This window comes from Eptesicus fuscus, chromosome 22 (assembly GCF_027574615.1).
Source record: "Eptesicus fuscus isolate TK198812 chromosome 22, DD_ASM_mEF_20220401, whole genome shotgun sequence".
NCBI classification, from domain to species: domain Eukaryota; kingdom Metazoa; phylum Chordata; class Mammalia; order Chiroptera; family Vespertilionidae; genus Eptesicus; species Eptesicus fuscus.
This window is the reverse complement of record NC_072494.1, coordinates 16,563,867-16,580,241: the sequence shown is the minus strand read 5'-3', so window position 1 is coordinate 16,580,241 and position 16,375 is coordinate 16,563,867. Positions and strand designations below refer to the sequence as shown.

The 16,375-nt window shown below is 52.7% G+C and overlaps 1 protein-coding gene across 1 annotated transcript in view; it reads left to right on the top strand.

Moving 5' to 3' along the window:
- Window positions 1–16,375, top strand: part of IQGAP3 (IQ motif containing GTPase activating protein 3) — a 37,501-nt gene that overhangs the window by 6,136 nt on the left and 14,990 nt on the right. Inside the window, exons 3-22 of the mRNA XM_008155641.3 lie at window positions 320–476; window positions 1,109–1,186; window positions 1,802–1,878; window positions 2,582–2,649; window positions 2,741–2,854; window positions 3,059–3,237; window positions 3,717–3,795; window positions 4,282–4,445; window positions 4,974–5,061; window positions 5,965–6,128; window positions 7,505–7,662; window positions 9,231–9,352; window positions 9,453–9,616; window positions 10,593–10,683; window positions 11,496–11,663; window positions 11,756–11,895; window positions 11,989–12,159; window positions 15,500–15,583; window positions 15,723–15,794; window positions 15,895–15,964. Coding sequence (XP_008153863.2) covers window positions 320–476; window positions 1,109–1,186; window positions 1,802–1,878; window positions 2,582–2,649; window positions 2,741–2,854; window positions 3,059–3,237; window positions 3,717–3,795; window positions 4,282–4,445; window positions 4,974–5,061; window positions 5,965–6,128; window positions 7,505–7,662; window positions 9,231–9,352; window positions 9,453–9,616; window positions 10,593–10,683; window positions 11,496–11,663; window positions 11,756–11,895; window positions 11,989–12,159; window positions 15,500–15,583; window positions 15,723–15,794; window positions 15,895–15,964 — 2,408 coding nt within the window. The remainder of the gene's footprint in view (window positions 1–319; window positions 477–1,108; window positions 1,187–1,801; window positions 1,879–2,581; window positions 2,650–2,740; window positions 2,855–3,058; window positions 3,238–3,716; window positions 3,796–4,281; window positions 4,446–4,973; window positions 5,062–5,964; window positions 6,129–7,504; window positions 7,663–9,230; window positions 9,353–9,452; window positions 9,617–10,592; window positions 10,684–11,495; window positions 11,664–11,755; window positions 11,896–11,988; window positions 12,160–15,499; window positions 15,584–15,722; window positions 15,795–15,894; window positions 15,965–16,375) is intronic.

The following is a 16,375-nucleotide window of genomic DNA, read 5'->3' as shown; positions in this document are numbered from 1 at the left end:
TATGCATTTAAGATTCCTCCATGTCTTTTCATGACTTGATAGCTGATTTCTTATTATCAATGAATAATACTCCATTGTCTGGATGTACCAGTTTATTAATCCATTCCCCTACTGAAGGACATCTTGGTTGCTTACAAGTTTGGACAATTATGATTAAAACTGTTATAAACATCCGTGCGCAGGTTTTTATGTGGCTATAAGTTTCAACTACTTTGGGTAAATATCAAGGAGCATGATTGCTGGGCCATATGGAAAGAGTATGAACTGGGGTGGCTGTCAGGGCGGGTGAGAAGGTGCTCTCGTGCTCTCGTGCTCTCAGCTGGATGGAGGCCTGCCTGAAGGAGGAGCTCCCTCCCCCCGTGGAGCTGGAGGAGAACCTCCGGAATGGAGTGCTGCTGGCCAAGCTGGGCCACCGTTTTGCACCCTCTGTGGTTCCCTTGAAGAAGATCTATGATATGGAGCAGCTGCGGTACCAGGTGAGGAACAGAGGTCTCTACCTTCTACCTTGTTCCCCTCACATTGCTCCTTCTTAAAGCTGTGAGAGTAGAGTGACCGTATCACTTATTGTCCAAACCTGGATACTTCTGAGGATGAAAGAGTGCTACTCATCATTGCACTGGGACAACAGTTATCAGTTGACGTCTCCCAGTCAGGCACTGTACGGTATCCTTAGCAAGGGACACTTGATAGGTGGGCTTTGAGATACCCCCTAGCATGAGAATTTCCAAGAAGACTTTTCTACCTACAGTTTGTGTACAGTCAGAGGCTGGTGGACTTTGCCGCCTGAAGGTACTTCCTGGGCACAGTGCTCCTTCCCATGCCCTGGCCAGCCCAGCCTGCCTCCTTCCCATCCCCGTTCTGCACTCCCCTTTTCTAGGAAGCCCTACAAGATTGTTAACCCCACCCCTGTGCCATCCTTCTCAAACATCCCTCTGGGTCACCCTTTCCTAGTGATTTCTGTTGCTCTGTGTTTCTCTGTGTGGGAAGATGGGGCAGGGGCCTCTGGCTCCTCCAGCCGCTTGAATCTCCAAGCTGTGGTCTGAGCTCTGCTCATAGGGAACTCTGACAATGGTGGAAATTGATTCTCTTCTCTTTTTTTCCCTTTCAGGCAACTGGCTTGCATTTCCGTCACACAGACAACATCAATTTTTGGCTCTCTGCAATAGCCCACATCGGTCTGCCTTCGGTAACACTGGGCCTCAAGATTGGGGTTCATCTTTACTATTCACCAGCGTGCGCGCGCGCCCCACCCCCCCAACCCACACCATGTACATACACTTTATCTCCCTGGGGCCCTTTAGCCTTCATCTCCATGTGTTTCCTTTTTAAAATATATTTTTCTTGGTTTCAGAGAGGAAGGGAGAAGGAGAGAGATAGAAACATCAATGATGAGAGAATCATTGATGGGCTGCCTCCTGCACATCCCCTTCTGGGGATCGAGCCCACAACCTGGGCAGGCGCCCTAACCAGGAATCCAACTGTGATCTCCTGGTTCATACGTTGATGCTCAACCACTGAGTCATGTTGGCCAGTCTCCATGTGTTTTCTAAACTAACTTAATCTAAGACTTTAAGTTCCTTGGGGCTGTGTGTCTGTGACTGGGTCTTGGCTTAGTATGTGTCACTGTTGCCTTTTACACTGGGCTGGCTGTTAATGGTTGGGGAGACTGACCTAGAAGCCCCAGGCAACCGAGGAGCACGCACCCAGGTTGGAGAGGAAGACCCATTCCTCAGCCCCCTCTCTCCATATCTGGTGGTGCTCAAAGGTCCCCAGTGGCAGTAACTGCTAGTTTCCCCTCCAGACATTCTTCCCAGAGACCACGGACATCTATGACAAGAAGAACATGCCCCGAGTGGTCTACTGCATCCATGCACTCAGGTGAGAGACCTCAAACTTCTGTCAACCTGGTTGCTCTAGGTGGATGCAACCAACAACTGACAGCAACAAATGCTGTAGCAGGAAGGATGGAGGGTAGACCATGGGGAGCACATCTCAGGAGAGTAAGGTTTTAGATCTGTGTGTTTGTGTTTAGATTCATGTGCATGTTTGTGGGACACGTATGCATGACCTGTGTGGGTGAAGGAAAAGAGCCTCCAGGGAAAGGCCTTCAGCTGGTGACACATGACCCATCAAGGGCAACTTGGTGTGAATGGTGAAGGCTGTTTGGTTCTGTACACAGCTGCCGTCAGCAGCCAGTTGGCTAAATCATAGAACGTGATTGGCCAGTGCCTGTGTCCCGCCTGTCATCGCTTCCTGACTTCATTTCCCATGTCCTTTCAAGCCTCTCTGCCTTAACTCAACGGGTCTCTTCGTTATGCTCTTCCCACTCTCCATCTCCATCCGGTGACCCGCTATTGCAGTGTGCCTTTACCTGTGAAGCCTTCCCAATCCCCAGATCTCCACAGCATCTTGTTACTCTTTTATAGCACTTGCCTTGGGCTGACTTCCAACAATCTCTTCCTGTGAATTGGGGGTGACTTGAGGGCAAGCATTGAGTGGTCTTCATCTCCAGGTCTCCTGCAAGCCCATGTGGGCAGCATGTCAAAATGAATAGGCTCCAATGCTTTCCATTCTTTCCCAGTCTCTTCCTCTTCCGGCTGGGATTGGCCCCTCAGATCCATGATCTGTACGGGAAAGTGAAATTCACAGGTAAGCCCAGTTCCTTCCCCAACCACCACGGTTCTGGGCCGGCTCCTGGGGGTTCTGGGCCTGATGAAGGACACCTGTGGTATCATTGCAGCTGAGGAACTCAGCAACATGGCCTCTGAACTGGCCAAATATGGCCTTCAGCTGCCTGCCTTCAGCAAAATCGGGGGCATCCTGGCCAATGAGCTCTCAGTGGACGAGGCTGCAGGTAGGGACTGGGCTCTGCTCGGCTAAGGGTAGGCTCAGTGAGAACGGGAGGACTTTGAGCCTCACAGCTCTCGGGTGGATTCTGGATACCTCTCATCCTGGTTTGCCTGGCCTTTGTGGATGGAAAAGGGATGATGTCAGAGTAGCTTGCAGCTGGGCTGGGTGTGTTCTGGCCTCCTGACCTTGATTCCATGCCCCCTACCAGTCCACGCAGCTGTTCTTGCTATCAATGAGGCAGTGGAGCGAGGGGTGGTCGAGGACACCCTGGCTGCCTTGCAGAATCCCTGTGCTCTGCTGGAGAATCTTCGAGAGCCTTTGGCAGTCATCTACCAGGAGCTGCTGGCCCAGGCCAAGATGGAGAAGGCTGCCAATGCCAGGAACTGCGTAAGGAGGAACCTTGGAATGCAGGGGCTAAAAAGCTGGGTGGCTTAGAAAACCTGAGTGAAACCAGGACTCCTGTATGTTCTGTTTCTAGGTTCCAAAGTTGCTTAGAGAAACTAACTTGTCAGTTATTTTAGAGAACTAGGAGAGGAACTTGGGAGAATAATGAGAATTCAGAAGATAAGATAGGAGAAGAGGTTCGGGGGGTGAGGGGGGAGCTCGATCTTCAGTGAGGGCTGAGAGAGACTCTGTGGAATGTAGAACTGAATGAGATTGGGCTGGGGATTCCAGAGGTTGGTTTGACTTAACTGTGTCAGTGCCAGAGGGTTGGACCCCACAATTTCCCCAGATTCCTCCCTATCAGGTTGACTTTTGGCCTCGGGAAGGCCCCCAGAAGAAGACATAGGTATAGACAGGGAGGAAGGAGGAGGAGAAATTGGAATCGGCTTTCCCAGGTTCCCCTTTCAATGTAGTATTTGCAGGATGATGGAGAAAGCCAGGACATCTATGACTGCTACCTAACTCAGGCGGAAATCCAGGGCAACATCAACCATGTCAATGGTAAGAGAGATAGGCCAGGAGGGCCGTAGGGGAATGCTCAGGGTGAGCTCCTGCACTGGGAGGTTTGGGGATGGTTCTCAGGCAAGAAGGCCCTATGGCCTCACTGGGACCAACTCTCATCTCAAGGAAAGATCAGAGTCAAGGCAGTGTGTGCTTTACTTTACCACTATCAGTATCTGTCAAGGGGGCTTCTGTTGGAATGAAGATTCATAGGACCATGGGGTCCTTCAAGGAGGGGATGTGGAGCATGGATGGGGAGGAGAAGATCAGGGCAGGAGGGGTGGGCTCAAGGTCTGGGCTGGGGACATGGAAAAGCTGTTCAGATCAAGCTGCAGAATTTGGGCTGGATTAGTTGGGCCCCAGGAACTCAGGGAGCAGGAGTGGGGGTAACTGGGCCAGCGGGAAGAGGGCAGACTTCTAGGGCTGGGCTGGGGATGGTGGCGGGGGCTTTCCCACACTGTCCATTATGGAGTCTTGTCTTTTCAGTCCGTGGGGCTCTAGAAGTTGTTGACGATGCCCTGGAACGGCAGAGCCCTGAGGCCTTACTTGAGGCCCTTCAAGACCCTGTCCTGGCCCTGCGAGGAGTGAGGAGAGATTTTGCAGACTGGTACCTGGACCAGCTGAGCTCAGACAGGGAGCAGAAAGCACAGGTCAGTCTCCGTCTATCACCTGCTACTTCCTCTGACTGTAGGATGGGGGAGGGCCTCATACTTAGGTATCACCTCGGTCAATTCTTTGTATCCAGTAAGTGCTGACTATATGTTTAAACGGTTAAGTCACCCCGAAGCTTAATGGACTAGCCTGATCAGGTTCTGTTCTCTGATAATCTCCAAGTGACTGGGGGACCTAGGGGCAGTTTAATAGGTAGTGTTAGGCTCCCCGATTGCTGAATTGGGACCTCAACTTAGTACTCTCATTGTCAATGCTATTGACTTTCTCCCTGGCACTATTTATATTTGTGTTACCTGTGTTGTTATTTCGGATGTTGGCTGGGTAATAAATTGCCAGAGGTTAGAGATGGGTTAACAGGGATGGGTGGGCCAGGCTAGTCTACCTAAATGGGAGTGGTGGCATGGACGGTGGGTGACTGGGTGGGCCTAGGAGCTCACGCTGACCGCTCCTAAAGCGTGTTCATGGCTCCCAGAGGACTCTTTCTACTGCATCTCTTCCTTTTCCAGGAGCTGGGCCTGGTGGGGCTTCTGGAAAAGGAGGAGATTCAAGCTGGTGTGGCTGCTGCCAACATGAAGGGCGATCAAGAACAAGCCAGTAAGTGCTCTCCAGGCTGAGGTCTGCCCGGATGTATCACAGGCTCTTGGAAGAGAATCTAACCCTTTGCCAGTTTCTGTGTAGCGCAGGGCAGACTGCTGCCTGGTGTTCCATCCTGGCAGGGCACTTCTCTCTTCTCTCACACCGTGTGCCCTATTCCTGGCTGCTGGGAGGGACACTACAGATAAGTTCATTAAGGCCTTAGGCACAGTGGCAGTGCTGCACCAGGCTGTCCTCCTAGGGTAGGCAACCTTCTAGGCACGTCCCCTTTATTTTGACAGTTTCAACTTGCTATAGTTCCTTTGCCTCCTGAAATGTAGTGATCTCCCAGATGCAGTGACAGCAATGCACTGTGGGTGTTTTTGTATCCTTATTTCTCCCCAGTAGCTTGTGTGCTCCTTGATGCCAGTGCCCATAAGTCCCGGGGTTTCAAAGCTAAAACTACCTTGATGCGCCATGCCTCCTTTTTTGCTTACTCCTGCCCTTTACAGCCCAGATGGCTCCACCTTGGAGCTGGTTTTTTATTCCTCTGTTTTGTCATCAAGATTTGATCCACCCTGGAGCCCTTTGACTAACCTCATTTTCGTTATGCTCATAGCCTGTCAGTGTTATGCTCACCACCTAAAGGACTCACCTCTGCCATGACAACCACTCCGTGTTACCTGCTGAGCTCCTCAACTTCCAGTCCTCACATATTGCTTCTTCCAGAGCCTCTTCTTAAAGTGATCCAGCCCCCATTCCTCCTGAACCTTTAGAAACACATTTTGAACCTAGCAGAATAGTTCTTAAGAGTAGCTACAAAGCCATTACCCCTCAGAGATCCCCAGCAGAACCTAATTGGCCAGGAGAGTAGAAACGGCTCTGAATGGCCAGCCTGTGCAGCTCTCTTGTTCCTCCCTGCAGTGCTCCAGGCTGTGCGGAGGATCAACAAAGCCATCCGGAAGGGGGTGGCAGCTGACACTGTGAAGGAGCTGATGTGCCCTGAAGCCCAGCTGCCTCCTGTGTATGCCTTTGCCTCGGCTATGTACCAGCAGGAGCTGGCCGTACTCCAGCGGCAGCAGCAGGGGGTAAGCCCCAGAAATGTGGGTCTCGCTGCTGGGGCGGGGGATCAGGCAGTCAGCCCAGAGCACCCTCTGAGGGTACTCTTAGGGGCTAGTAGAGATTAGGGGAGGAAGGAGGGTGACCAGGCTTGCCCCCTGAGTATAGTATAATAGTTACACCAAGCAAAAACTGTTTTTACTTACTCATTTAATACTTCGAAGAAACCTATAAGGTAAGTATTATTTCCATTTTAGAGGTGAGGAAACTGAGATGCAGAGGTTAAGTAACTTGCCCAACACAGGTGCAACTGGCAGTGCAGAACGAATGCTAAGCTGAATGTACTGGCAGCCCGTGCTTTGAACAATTCTGCTGTCCCACGTCACCCCAGTCCATATAGCTGCTCTGACAATGGGGTGATAGGGCCCTTTCTTAGGTGACAGGCTCTTCGCAGTTTGTTAGAGGGTCTAGGCAGAGAGAGGGAGGGAAGAGTAGATGATGTAAGTGGAATAGGACTTCAGACCCGGGAAATGGAGCGAGCAGAGCTAGTAAGTCTGGGAAGGCTTCCTGGACGAGAGGAAGAGAATCATACCCCCGCCCCCCGCAGGCTTTTATAGAGCATCGACTCCAGGCTTGACTCTCAGGAAGGGCACAGCCTCAGCACAGGAGACTATAGCCCACGCAGCAAATAAGGACTAAGGGCAGCATAGTGACTAAGGTTGCGGACTTTCAAGCCAGGCTGCCTGACTTCCATTTAGCTCTGCTACTTCCAGCCTCGTGACCATATAGTAAATGGGGACAGTGATATATTTCATGAGTTAATATGTGCTTAGGAATGAGCCTGGCATGGAAGCGTTGGCTGTTGTTATTATTATTATTATTATTATTATTCACAATATTCTGTTTGTAGAGGACAGGAGGGGTGCTCCAGACAGAGGGAAGAGCATAAGCAGATGTTTAAAAAGGAGGAGGACTGGGCAGGGAGGTGGGCCAGGGCCTTTGGGGGGGGGGGGTGCAGGGTGGAGGTGCCCACCGTGTCTTCCTGTCTGTGTGCCCGGGTCTCAGTGCAGTTCTTCACGTGTAGAAGGGACCCGAACGGAGCTGGTAGAGCTCACCGGTTGAGTGTGGGCTCTGGAATCAGGCGGCTGGGTTAACTTAAACTACTCAATTATGGGCTCATCTGTGAAATGGGAATATTAATGATACCTACCTCATGGCTTGTTATGAAAATTAAATGATGATATGTGTGAAATACTTACACATCGAGCACATAGTCAGCATTCTCAGATATTAAGTATGAGTGTCAGTGGATGGGGTGTGGGGATAGAGCCTGGGATATGGCAGAGTTTTGGGGGCAGGATGGCAGGTGGGCCCCCGACCTTCACCAGCCCTCCCCCTGTTGTAGGAGCTTGGCCAGGAGGAGCTCTTCGTGGCTGTGGAGATGCTCTCAGCCGTGGTCCTGATTAACCAGGCCCTGGGGGCCAGGGATGCCAGCGGCTTCTGGAGCAGCCTGGTGAACCCCGCCACGGGCCTGGCTGAGGTGGAAGGCGAGAATGCTCAGCGGTGAGAAAGGGTCAGCCCCATGTTGAGAGGGAAGGGATGGCGGGAATGGAGCCAAGACGCCGAGTTCTCCTTGGGGACCAGCCTTCTGCGTGATGGCCTATTCTTCCTAGGAGTGGGTGGGGGCACAGTCATTCCCCTTTCCTCCACTTAGTCACTCTTGCATCTCAAAGATTTGAGTTCCTGCTCATGTGCCAGATACTGTGCTACGTGCTGGGAAAGATAGTGAACAAAACGAAGTTTTGCTCTCCTCAAATTTATATGTTAGTAGGGGAGACAGACAAAAACCAAACACGTCAGATGATTGGAAGAGGAGAGCTGTGGTGAGAATGGAACAGGACACTGGGGGTAAAGGTGGGGATGTGGGCGGGGCAGTTTGTTTCACATAGTGTGGTTATGGGAGGCCCCTTTGGTAAGGGGGTCATTTTGAGAGGGACCTACAGGGCATAAGCGAGACTATCGGGGCACAGGCCCTAGAAGTGTACTTGGTGTATCCAGAGCATAGCAGGAAGCCATCTGGCAGAGTAGAGTGAGCACAGGAGAATGGTGGGAGATGGAGTCGCAGAGGCCAGCTCAGCAGAAGTGGCTCAGTGGTTGAGCAACAACCTATGAACCAGGAGGTCACAGTTCAATTCCCAGTCAGGGCACATGCCCAGTTGTGGGCTCGATCCCCAGTGGGGGGGCATGCAGGAGGCAGCCGATCAATGATCATCTCTCATCATTGATGTTTCTATCGCTCTCTCCCTCTCCCTTCCTCTCTGAAATCAATAAAAATATATTAAAAATAAATAAATATATCAAATAAAAAGTAGCAGAGGCCAGACAACTAGCTGTGGCCTTACTTCAGTGAGGAAGGAAGCCAGAGGAGGGTTTTGAGTGAGGAGAGAGGCGATTTGGATCCTCTGGCTGCTGTGCTGAGAATGGACTACAGGTTAGAAGGGGAGAAGCCGGGAGACCTGTTAGACATCTGTTGGAGTAATCCAGGCAGAGGCGATGGAGGCTTGGCCTAGGCCAGTAGCAGTGGAAGTGGTGAAAAGGAATCAGATTTGATATATACATTGAAAGTTGAACTGCATATGGAGTGGGTATGGGATGTGAGAGAGAGTGGATCCATATGACTCCCAGATTTTTGGCCTGTGAGGCTGAAGTGATTATTTTCTGAGGTGGGAAGGACTGTGGGATACACACGTTGAGCAGGAGGATCAGGAGGTCAGGTGTGAGCTGTGGGATTTGAGGTGCTTATCGGGCTTTCACATGGACATGCCAAGGAGGCAGCTGGGATTTATGCCTGGGCTTGAGGTGTGCTTTGGGGAGTTAGTAGAATCTGGTGCTTCAAGCCATGAGATGAGATGAGGTCACCAAGGGAGAAAGGAGGGCTCGAGGCTGAGCCTGGGGATACTCCAGTGTTTAGAGGTCCCGGAGGGACCAGCAGAGGAGGCCTAGAAAGAACAGCCGGTGAAGAGAGAAGAGAACCAAGAGGCTGATATCCTGGAGGCCAGGTGAGGGAAGTCGTTCGGGAGTTCCCCCTGATTTCTGGCTGACGATGCCCTTGTCGCCCGCCCTGCTGCCAGTTACTTTGATGCTCTGGTAAAGCTGCGACAGGAGCGTGGAGTGAATGGGGCCTTCTTGAGCTGGAATGACTTGCAGGCCACTGTGAGCCAGGTCAACGCCCAGGTCCAGGAAGAGACCGATCGTAAGTGGAGCCTGGGGCTGGGGGAGGATGGCCTGCCGTGGGGAGCCCTGTCTCTTAGCCATAAGCCTGGGCCCTCTGCCCACCTACATCTCTTTCCCAGAGGTCCTCGCGGTCAGTCTCATCAATGAGGCTCTGAACCAGGACAGCCCTGAGAAGACCTTATCCGCCCTGCTGCTTCCCTCAGCCGGCCTGGAAAATGTCAGCCTCCCTGTCGCCCCTCGGTACCATCTCCTCCTCGTGGCAGCCAAAAGGCAGAAGGCCCAGGTGAGGTTTGGGCTGTCTGGGTTGGTCATCAGAGCAGGAAGGATATCCCTTGTGGTTAGGACTGTAGCCAGTATGCATCATTGGAGAACCCCAACTTGATGGACAGTCCCTTCTGGGGAGGGGGTAGGAAGGGTGTGACCTGGCCACGGGAGATGATGGCAACCAGAAGCTCTGGTTGCCAGCACAGAGCAGTGGGGCCTTGTGCATGGGACGAGCACAGGCCTGGGAGCCAGAGAACTGGGTTAGACATGTCCTGCTCTGACATTAGTGACCATGTGACCTCTCGCAAATCTCTAATGTCTCTGAGCCCCACTTATCCTCCTATATAATAAAGAGCTAATATGCTAATTAGACCAAACAGCCGAACGACCTTCCGGACGAAGCCGGGGCTGCGAGGGCCAAGCCCCTTGCACAAATTTTGTGCATCGGGCCTCTAGTTCATGTATAAAATACTGCATGCCCTGGTCCTATGTACCTCCTGGAATGGGGGTAAAAATAAAATGAATTAAAGAATGTGGCACATGTAACCTTTCTACTACTTTGTGTGGTAGAGAAGGTTGGGAAGGAGAAGGTAAAGTCAGGATCGGATGGGCCTAAGAAGGTGTGAAGTAGGGTAATGGGGAGTAGGGCAGGCAGGTGGAGTCTCCAGTGTTGGCTCTCTCTGGACATGGCTCAGGCACAAGGGCAGGGAAGTGAGCTGTTGACAGGGTGGTGGATACTGAGGTGAGTGTAAGAGTTCTGGGGATGCTGTGGCCAAGCTGAGAGGATGTTGGGCAAGCCTGAAAACGGTAGGAAGAAACCTTCTGAGGGCAGCAGTCCCAGAGAGCACAGGCCATCCCTAAGCAGGGCGGGAGGAGCCGAGGGGGGGCTGCTGTCCCCGTGGCTCCCAGTGTCAGCCTGCAGTTGGGTTCCCCTGGGCGGCTGGACCTGGGAACCAGGGAGACCACCTGGGCTCTTCTCTCTCTCAATTTTCCAGGGGACAAGAGATCCTGGAGCTGTGCTGTGGCTGGAAGAGATCCGCCAGGAAGTGGCCAGAGCCAACCAGGACACAAACACAGCTCAGAGGAGTAAATGGGCCGGGCCGGGGGCAGCAGGGTGGAGGGGAGGGACGGAGCTGTGGGCTCGGCAGGAGCCCAGACAATCAGGGCCTCCCCAGCCACCTCCATCTCCCTTTCAACCTCTTCGGGGAACTGGGCTGGAATCAGAACAGAAGGGTTGCTGCTTGGACCATAGGATGGATTTCCCAGCAGTCACTGGGCAGGACAACCTCAGGGGTTGAGAGTGCATTGTCTCCCCACTGCCTCCTTCTATGCGGGCACTTTCCCCCACAATGTGAGCATGTGAAATCAGGTGGGGGCCAAAAATGTGTACTATTTGCTATTGTACCCATCAGCTCTGGCTAGAGAACGTTTAGTCTTGAGTGTAGAGAAGTCTTGGTTTTGAGGAAAAGTAGGCAGGATCAGTGCAAATAGACACAAACATATTAGTTCTCAGTGTCTGGAGTCTCTTTGTCCATCTGTCTGTGAGTGACTGGACGGCAGGTGCTGCATCAACCACCTCCACTTCTTGGACTTTATTTTCTTCCTAAGAAACTGTCCTGGGGTTCCGTGCCCATATCCTGGCCTTGACCTTCTGTACCAGCTGACTTTCTTTTACCCAGCCCACCCCACGCTGCCTCTCCAGGAACCTTCCTTGACTGCGGTCTTTTCTTCAAACTGCTGCTTTCCTGTGTCTGCATCCATCCTGGGATATTCCCTGTCTTCTCCATCATACGGGGTGTTTTTGTGTCCTCCTCCGAATCCCTTACCGGTGGACAGGACAGAGCCCATGGGAAGGACTTGGGGAAGAATTGACCACTCCTTTCTGATGCCCTTGCCAGTGGCTCTTGGTGTGGCCGCCATCAACCAGGCCATCAAGGAGGGCAAAGCAGACCAGACAGAGCGGGTGTTGAGGAACCCCAATGTGGCCCTCCGAGGGGTGGTTCCTGACTGTGCTGACGGCTACCAGCGAGTCCTGGAAGGTGCCATGGCAAAGAAGAGGCGCCCAGGTAATGGCCCTAGCCTGACCCCCCATTTTCAGCCTGCCTTAGCCACCTCTTGCCTCCACCGACCCTTCTCTGCTTACTTGGCTTCTGCTTAGGGGACACAGCCTTCTGGGTTCAACATGACATGAAGGATGGCACCGCCTACTACTTCCACCTACAGACCTTTCAGGGGACCTGGGAGCGACCCCAGGGCTGCTGCCTCAACACCTCCCACCTGACTCGGGAGGAGATCCAGGTTGGCAGGGCCCCTGCAAGGGAGGAGACCACGGATGAGGGATCCCCTGCCAGAGAAGCTCCCACCCACAGGCTCTCTCTTCTGCCTCCACAGTCAGCCGTCACCAAGGTCACTGCTGCCCATGACCGCCAACAGCTCTGGAAGGCCAACGTCGGCTTTGTCATTCAGCTCCAGGCCCGCCTCCGTGGCTTCCTGGTTCGGCAGAAGTTCGCTGAGCATTCGCACTTTCTGAGGACCTGGCTCCCAGCAGTCATCAAGATCCAGGTGCCGGGTTCTGGCTTTCTCCGTCTTCAGGGCCTGAACTTATCTGAGCTTCGTGGTTCCCTCTGACTTCCCCCTTTTTTTTTTTAATATCTTTTTATTGATTTCAGAGAGGAAGGGAGAGATAAAAACATCAATGATTAGAGAGAATCATTGATAGGCTGCCTCCTGCACACCCCCTACTGGGAATTGAGCCCGAAACCCAGGCATGTGCCCTGACCGGGAATCGAACCTCTACCTCCTGGTTCACAGGGTGACACTCAACCACTGAGCCACACCGGCCGGGCCCTTGCTACTTCCTTTTTGCTGAGTGGGTTTGGGATGGTCTTTTGGCCTCTGAACATACTGGTGAAGAGCATGGATTCTGGGCCCTAGACCACCTGGGTTTGCATCCCAGCTCTATCACTTGTGACAGGTTTCTCCCGCTGTTTCTTCATCTGAAGAATAGAACCTGAAATTGTAGCACCCACCTTAGAGGGTTGTGAGGATTCAGTGAGATAATACCTAAAGTGCTTTAAAACAGTGCCTGGCAGATAGGCAAAAACATGGCATAAGTGCTAGTCACTGTCACCACCATCCCAGTCCAGAGAGTATGAGAGCTGCTTGTTAGCTGCCCCACGGGGAAAGTGGAATATGATTTAGTAAGACATCAGAGTTTAGACTACAGGAGGGCTTCCTACTAGAATAGGAGGCGTGGAGAAAGGGCAGTGGTTAAACAGAAAGGGGTGGAATAGCTCTTAGGGAAAGAACTTCTGCCCTTTGTCTTTAGCCAGTCCTTTCCAGTCTTGTTCTTGCAACCTACCTCAGGCTGGGGCACTTTACAAGCCAGGAATGATGGGAGTTGAACAAAGCGAGACCTCCCCAGGTAGATGTGACCTGGAGGGCCTCATGGAGGTGTTGGCAGTGTAAAGATACTTTATTTAATGAACATCTCCGAATGCCTGGTATCTGCAAAGGCTGCCACTGGGCACTGGGCAGGGGTGGGAGATGGGTGTGAGACAGCTCATTGATCACTGGAATACAGCTGATGTTAGACGTTGTGATAGTAGAGGCAAAAAGACATCCTCAGAGCACCCCAGATGCACAGGCTGAGACTGGCAAATGGCCCTCGATTCTGGATTATGATGTAGGGCATGTGGGTGGTAATTGAGAGCTCAGGCTTTGGAGTCAGAGGCTGGAGTTTGCCTCCTGGTCCTACTATTTCTGGGTCCTGTGACCTCGAGCACCCTAGCTCAGCCCTCTCCAGCATTCAGTTTCCTCGTTCATTATGATGGTACTCACCTAATGTGAGGATTAGGTAGGAAAATTACATGTAGCACACCGTTCAGCAGGCGCCCCATCGGTGGTAGCCATTATGAGCTGCTATATTTCAGGGCATCAGTCCCAGAACTCAATACAGAACCTTAGTCATCAACATTTAGTGGTCTGAATCATAGGGATTCCTCCTATGAGCCTGGACTGGAACTTCACACCAACTCTCCAAGGAGCCAAAAAGCCACACCGACAGTGAGAGGAGGATAGAGTCATTTGCTATCAGTACTGTCGGGGTCTGGCCTAAGTCCTGGGAGACAGACAGGGAGAGGTGGCACGGCCTTGGGCCCCCTGCCTGCCTTCCAGCTATGGAGAAAAGGGATTCAGAAGCGAGCCTGCTTGGGTGTGAGACTGTAATCTCTCCTGAACGCTCTGGCCTTGGTCAGGACCCCAGTCCGAGTCCTAAATTCCAACAACCCAGGTTGCGAGGCCCCCTGGTTAAGGAGGAGCCACCTGTGCCTTTTACTCGGCAGCTGTCCAGAGGGTATGCCAGGCAGTACCTGGGGTAGGAGAGGAAGGAGTGATGAGGAAAGACATGAAAATGGGGCCTCCTGGCCTCCAGGCTCCAGGAGGGACAGCCAAGCTGGCTCTTACCTCCTGTGCCAGCAGAGGGCCAGTGCAGTCCTTAGGCTAGGGAAGGCCTGGCCAGGAGAGTTGGCTTTGAGAAGGGCTGGGAGGACATTGGCTGAAAGGGGATGCTCATAACCCACCAGACTATGGCATTGTCAGTGGTAGAGTGTACTCCAGGGCTGGAGCACCTGGGAGGAATTTGACGTGGGCCCTAAAGGAGGAAGAATTTCAGAGGGTAGAGATAAGGCTGGGGGGGTGGGGATGGTGAGGGGGAGCATCAGCAAAGATTCAGGGGCAGAAAATCATAAAGCCTGATTAGAAGAAAGTGAAGTATCTGGTGTGGCTAGAATTCTTAAGGTAGGGACCAATGAAAAATTCAGATGGGAGTGTGGGGTCAGATGGATGAGAACTTCTGGGGGCTTCAGGGCTGAGAGAGACATAGTCCAAGTGGTTCTTTAGGAAAATGAATGTCACACAAGCTTGGGGTGAAAGGGAAGAGGCCCCTGGGAAGGAGACCAAAACAGAAGGGAGCCATGAGATTTGTGTCTTAGAGACCAAAGCGGGTGTGATTTATGGAGGAGTGAGGTCACTTGAACCCTTTGTAGCAGACCAGTCAGGGGGAGAGGCCATTAGACTGACAGCTGAATTACTGGGGACCTTGGAGGGAAGGTTTACTGAGAGCTGCATGGTATAGTTGTAAAGAGAAGTGTGAGCTGAGAGTTTCAGTGACCTGTACCCATTGGTAGAGATGGAGGGCACGCAGCTCTGTGCCTGTGCACACTCCACACCCGTGCCACCGTGTGCCTCCCAGACTGAGCATGTGAGGGATGATGGGGAGTGTGGTGTCTGTGGGCGGACTCAGTGCGTGGGTGAGTGTATTTGGGGAGGAGGTGGTGCATGGTTTGCTTAAGTTGGTGAGTAGGCGTATGCTTTATTAATTTCTTTTAAGCTTGAATCTTAGTTAAGTTTCTGTGAGGAGGTGTTGGTGAGCATGGGTACGTGTGCTTGATTGTATAATGCGAGCTGGTACCAGGGAGTGTGGCAGAGGGCGTGGCTGGCTCTGTGCCAGTAGTTGGCCTCCCCCGTGAAATTCGAAGTTCTTGGGGAACAGGGCCAGTGTCCCCCTTTCCCTCCATTTTCCCTGGAGAGCCCAGGACAAGCTTTTCTACAAGCCTCTCAGGCCAACAGGGACCAGCCAGGGTTAATTCTTTTTTAAAAAATATATATTTTTATTGATTTTTACAGAAAGGAAGGGAGGGGGATAGAGAGTTAGAAACATCGATGAGAGAGAAACATCGATCAGCTGCCTCCTGCACACCTCCTACTGGGGATGTGCCCGCAACCAAGGTACATGCCCTTGACCGGAATCGAACCTGGGACCCTTCAGTCCGCAGGTCGACGCTCTATCCACTGAGCCAAACTGGTTAGGGCAGGGTTAATTCTTTTCTCTCCCAATGTGCAGGCTCACTGGCGGGGCCACAGACAGAAGAAGATGTACTTGGAACGGCTGCAGTATTTAAAAGCAAACGTCGATGCCGTCATCAAGGTAGCTGGCATGCTTCGGGAGGTCCCTGTCTCTCTGGAAAGATCCCCCGAGAACAGTCTTTCAGTCCTCTCACCGACTTGTGGTCTTGGGAGATGGCCGAAGTGTCCTGGGTCTGAGGGCAGTGTGTCCCTTTCCCCAGATTCAGGCTTGGGCCCGGATGTGGGCAGCTCGGAGGCGATACCGGAGGCGTCTGGGCTTCTTCCAGAAGAACGTGAGTGTCGTCCTCCTCACCCTGTCCCTATTCCCAGCCGTTACCCAGGAAACCAGGGCAAGGGCGGTCAGTGATCCTTCTTCTGTCTGTGTTCACGCAGGTTCACGCTGTCGTGAAGATCCAGGCCTTTTTCCGAGCGAGGAAGGCCCGGGACGACTACAGGACGTTAGGTGAGCTGCCTGGCCGTGCTCTGCATTGTGAGGAAGCTGCCTGGTTCCCCTCCTCTGTGTCTGGGTGTCTCCGCTGTGCGAGTCTGACGGTTTTCAGGGAGAATGTCACCCCACCCCACAACTTGCAAAGTGGGGCCCCGGCGAAGTTACCTGGCCCTCTTGAGCCCTTTCCTCTCATTGACTGCTGCTGTCCCAAACCTTGAGCCTGCCTTAGGGCCTGGAGTGGGCAGAACAGTGAGCAGATGCCCCTGCCTTTGGGGGTCCCCCAGTTTGATGGGAGAGATAGGGATCCCCCCAGAGTCAGGCAGGTCTAGATATTCCTCCTGGGGCTACACAGCAGGTAAGGGGGAGGTACAGGTTGTCTGCAGGAATGTCGAATGGGTGTGGTGACAAAAGTCACCCTGCCCACCC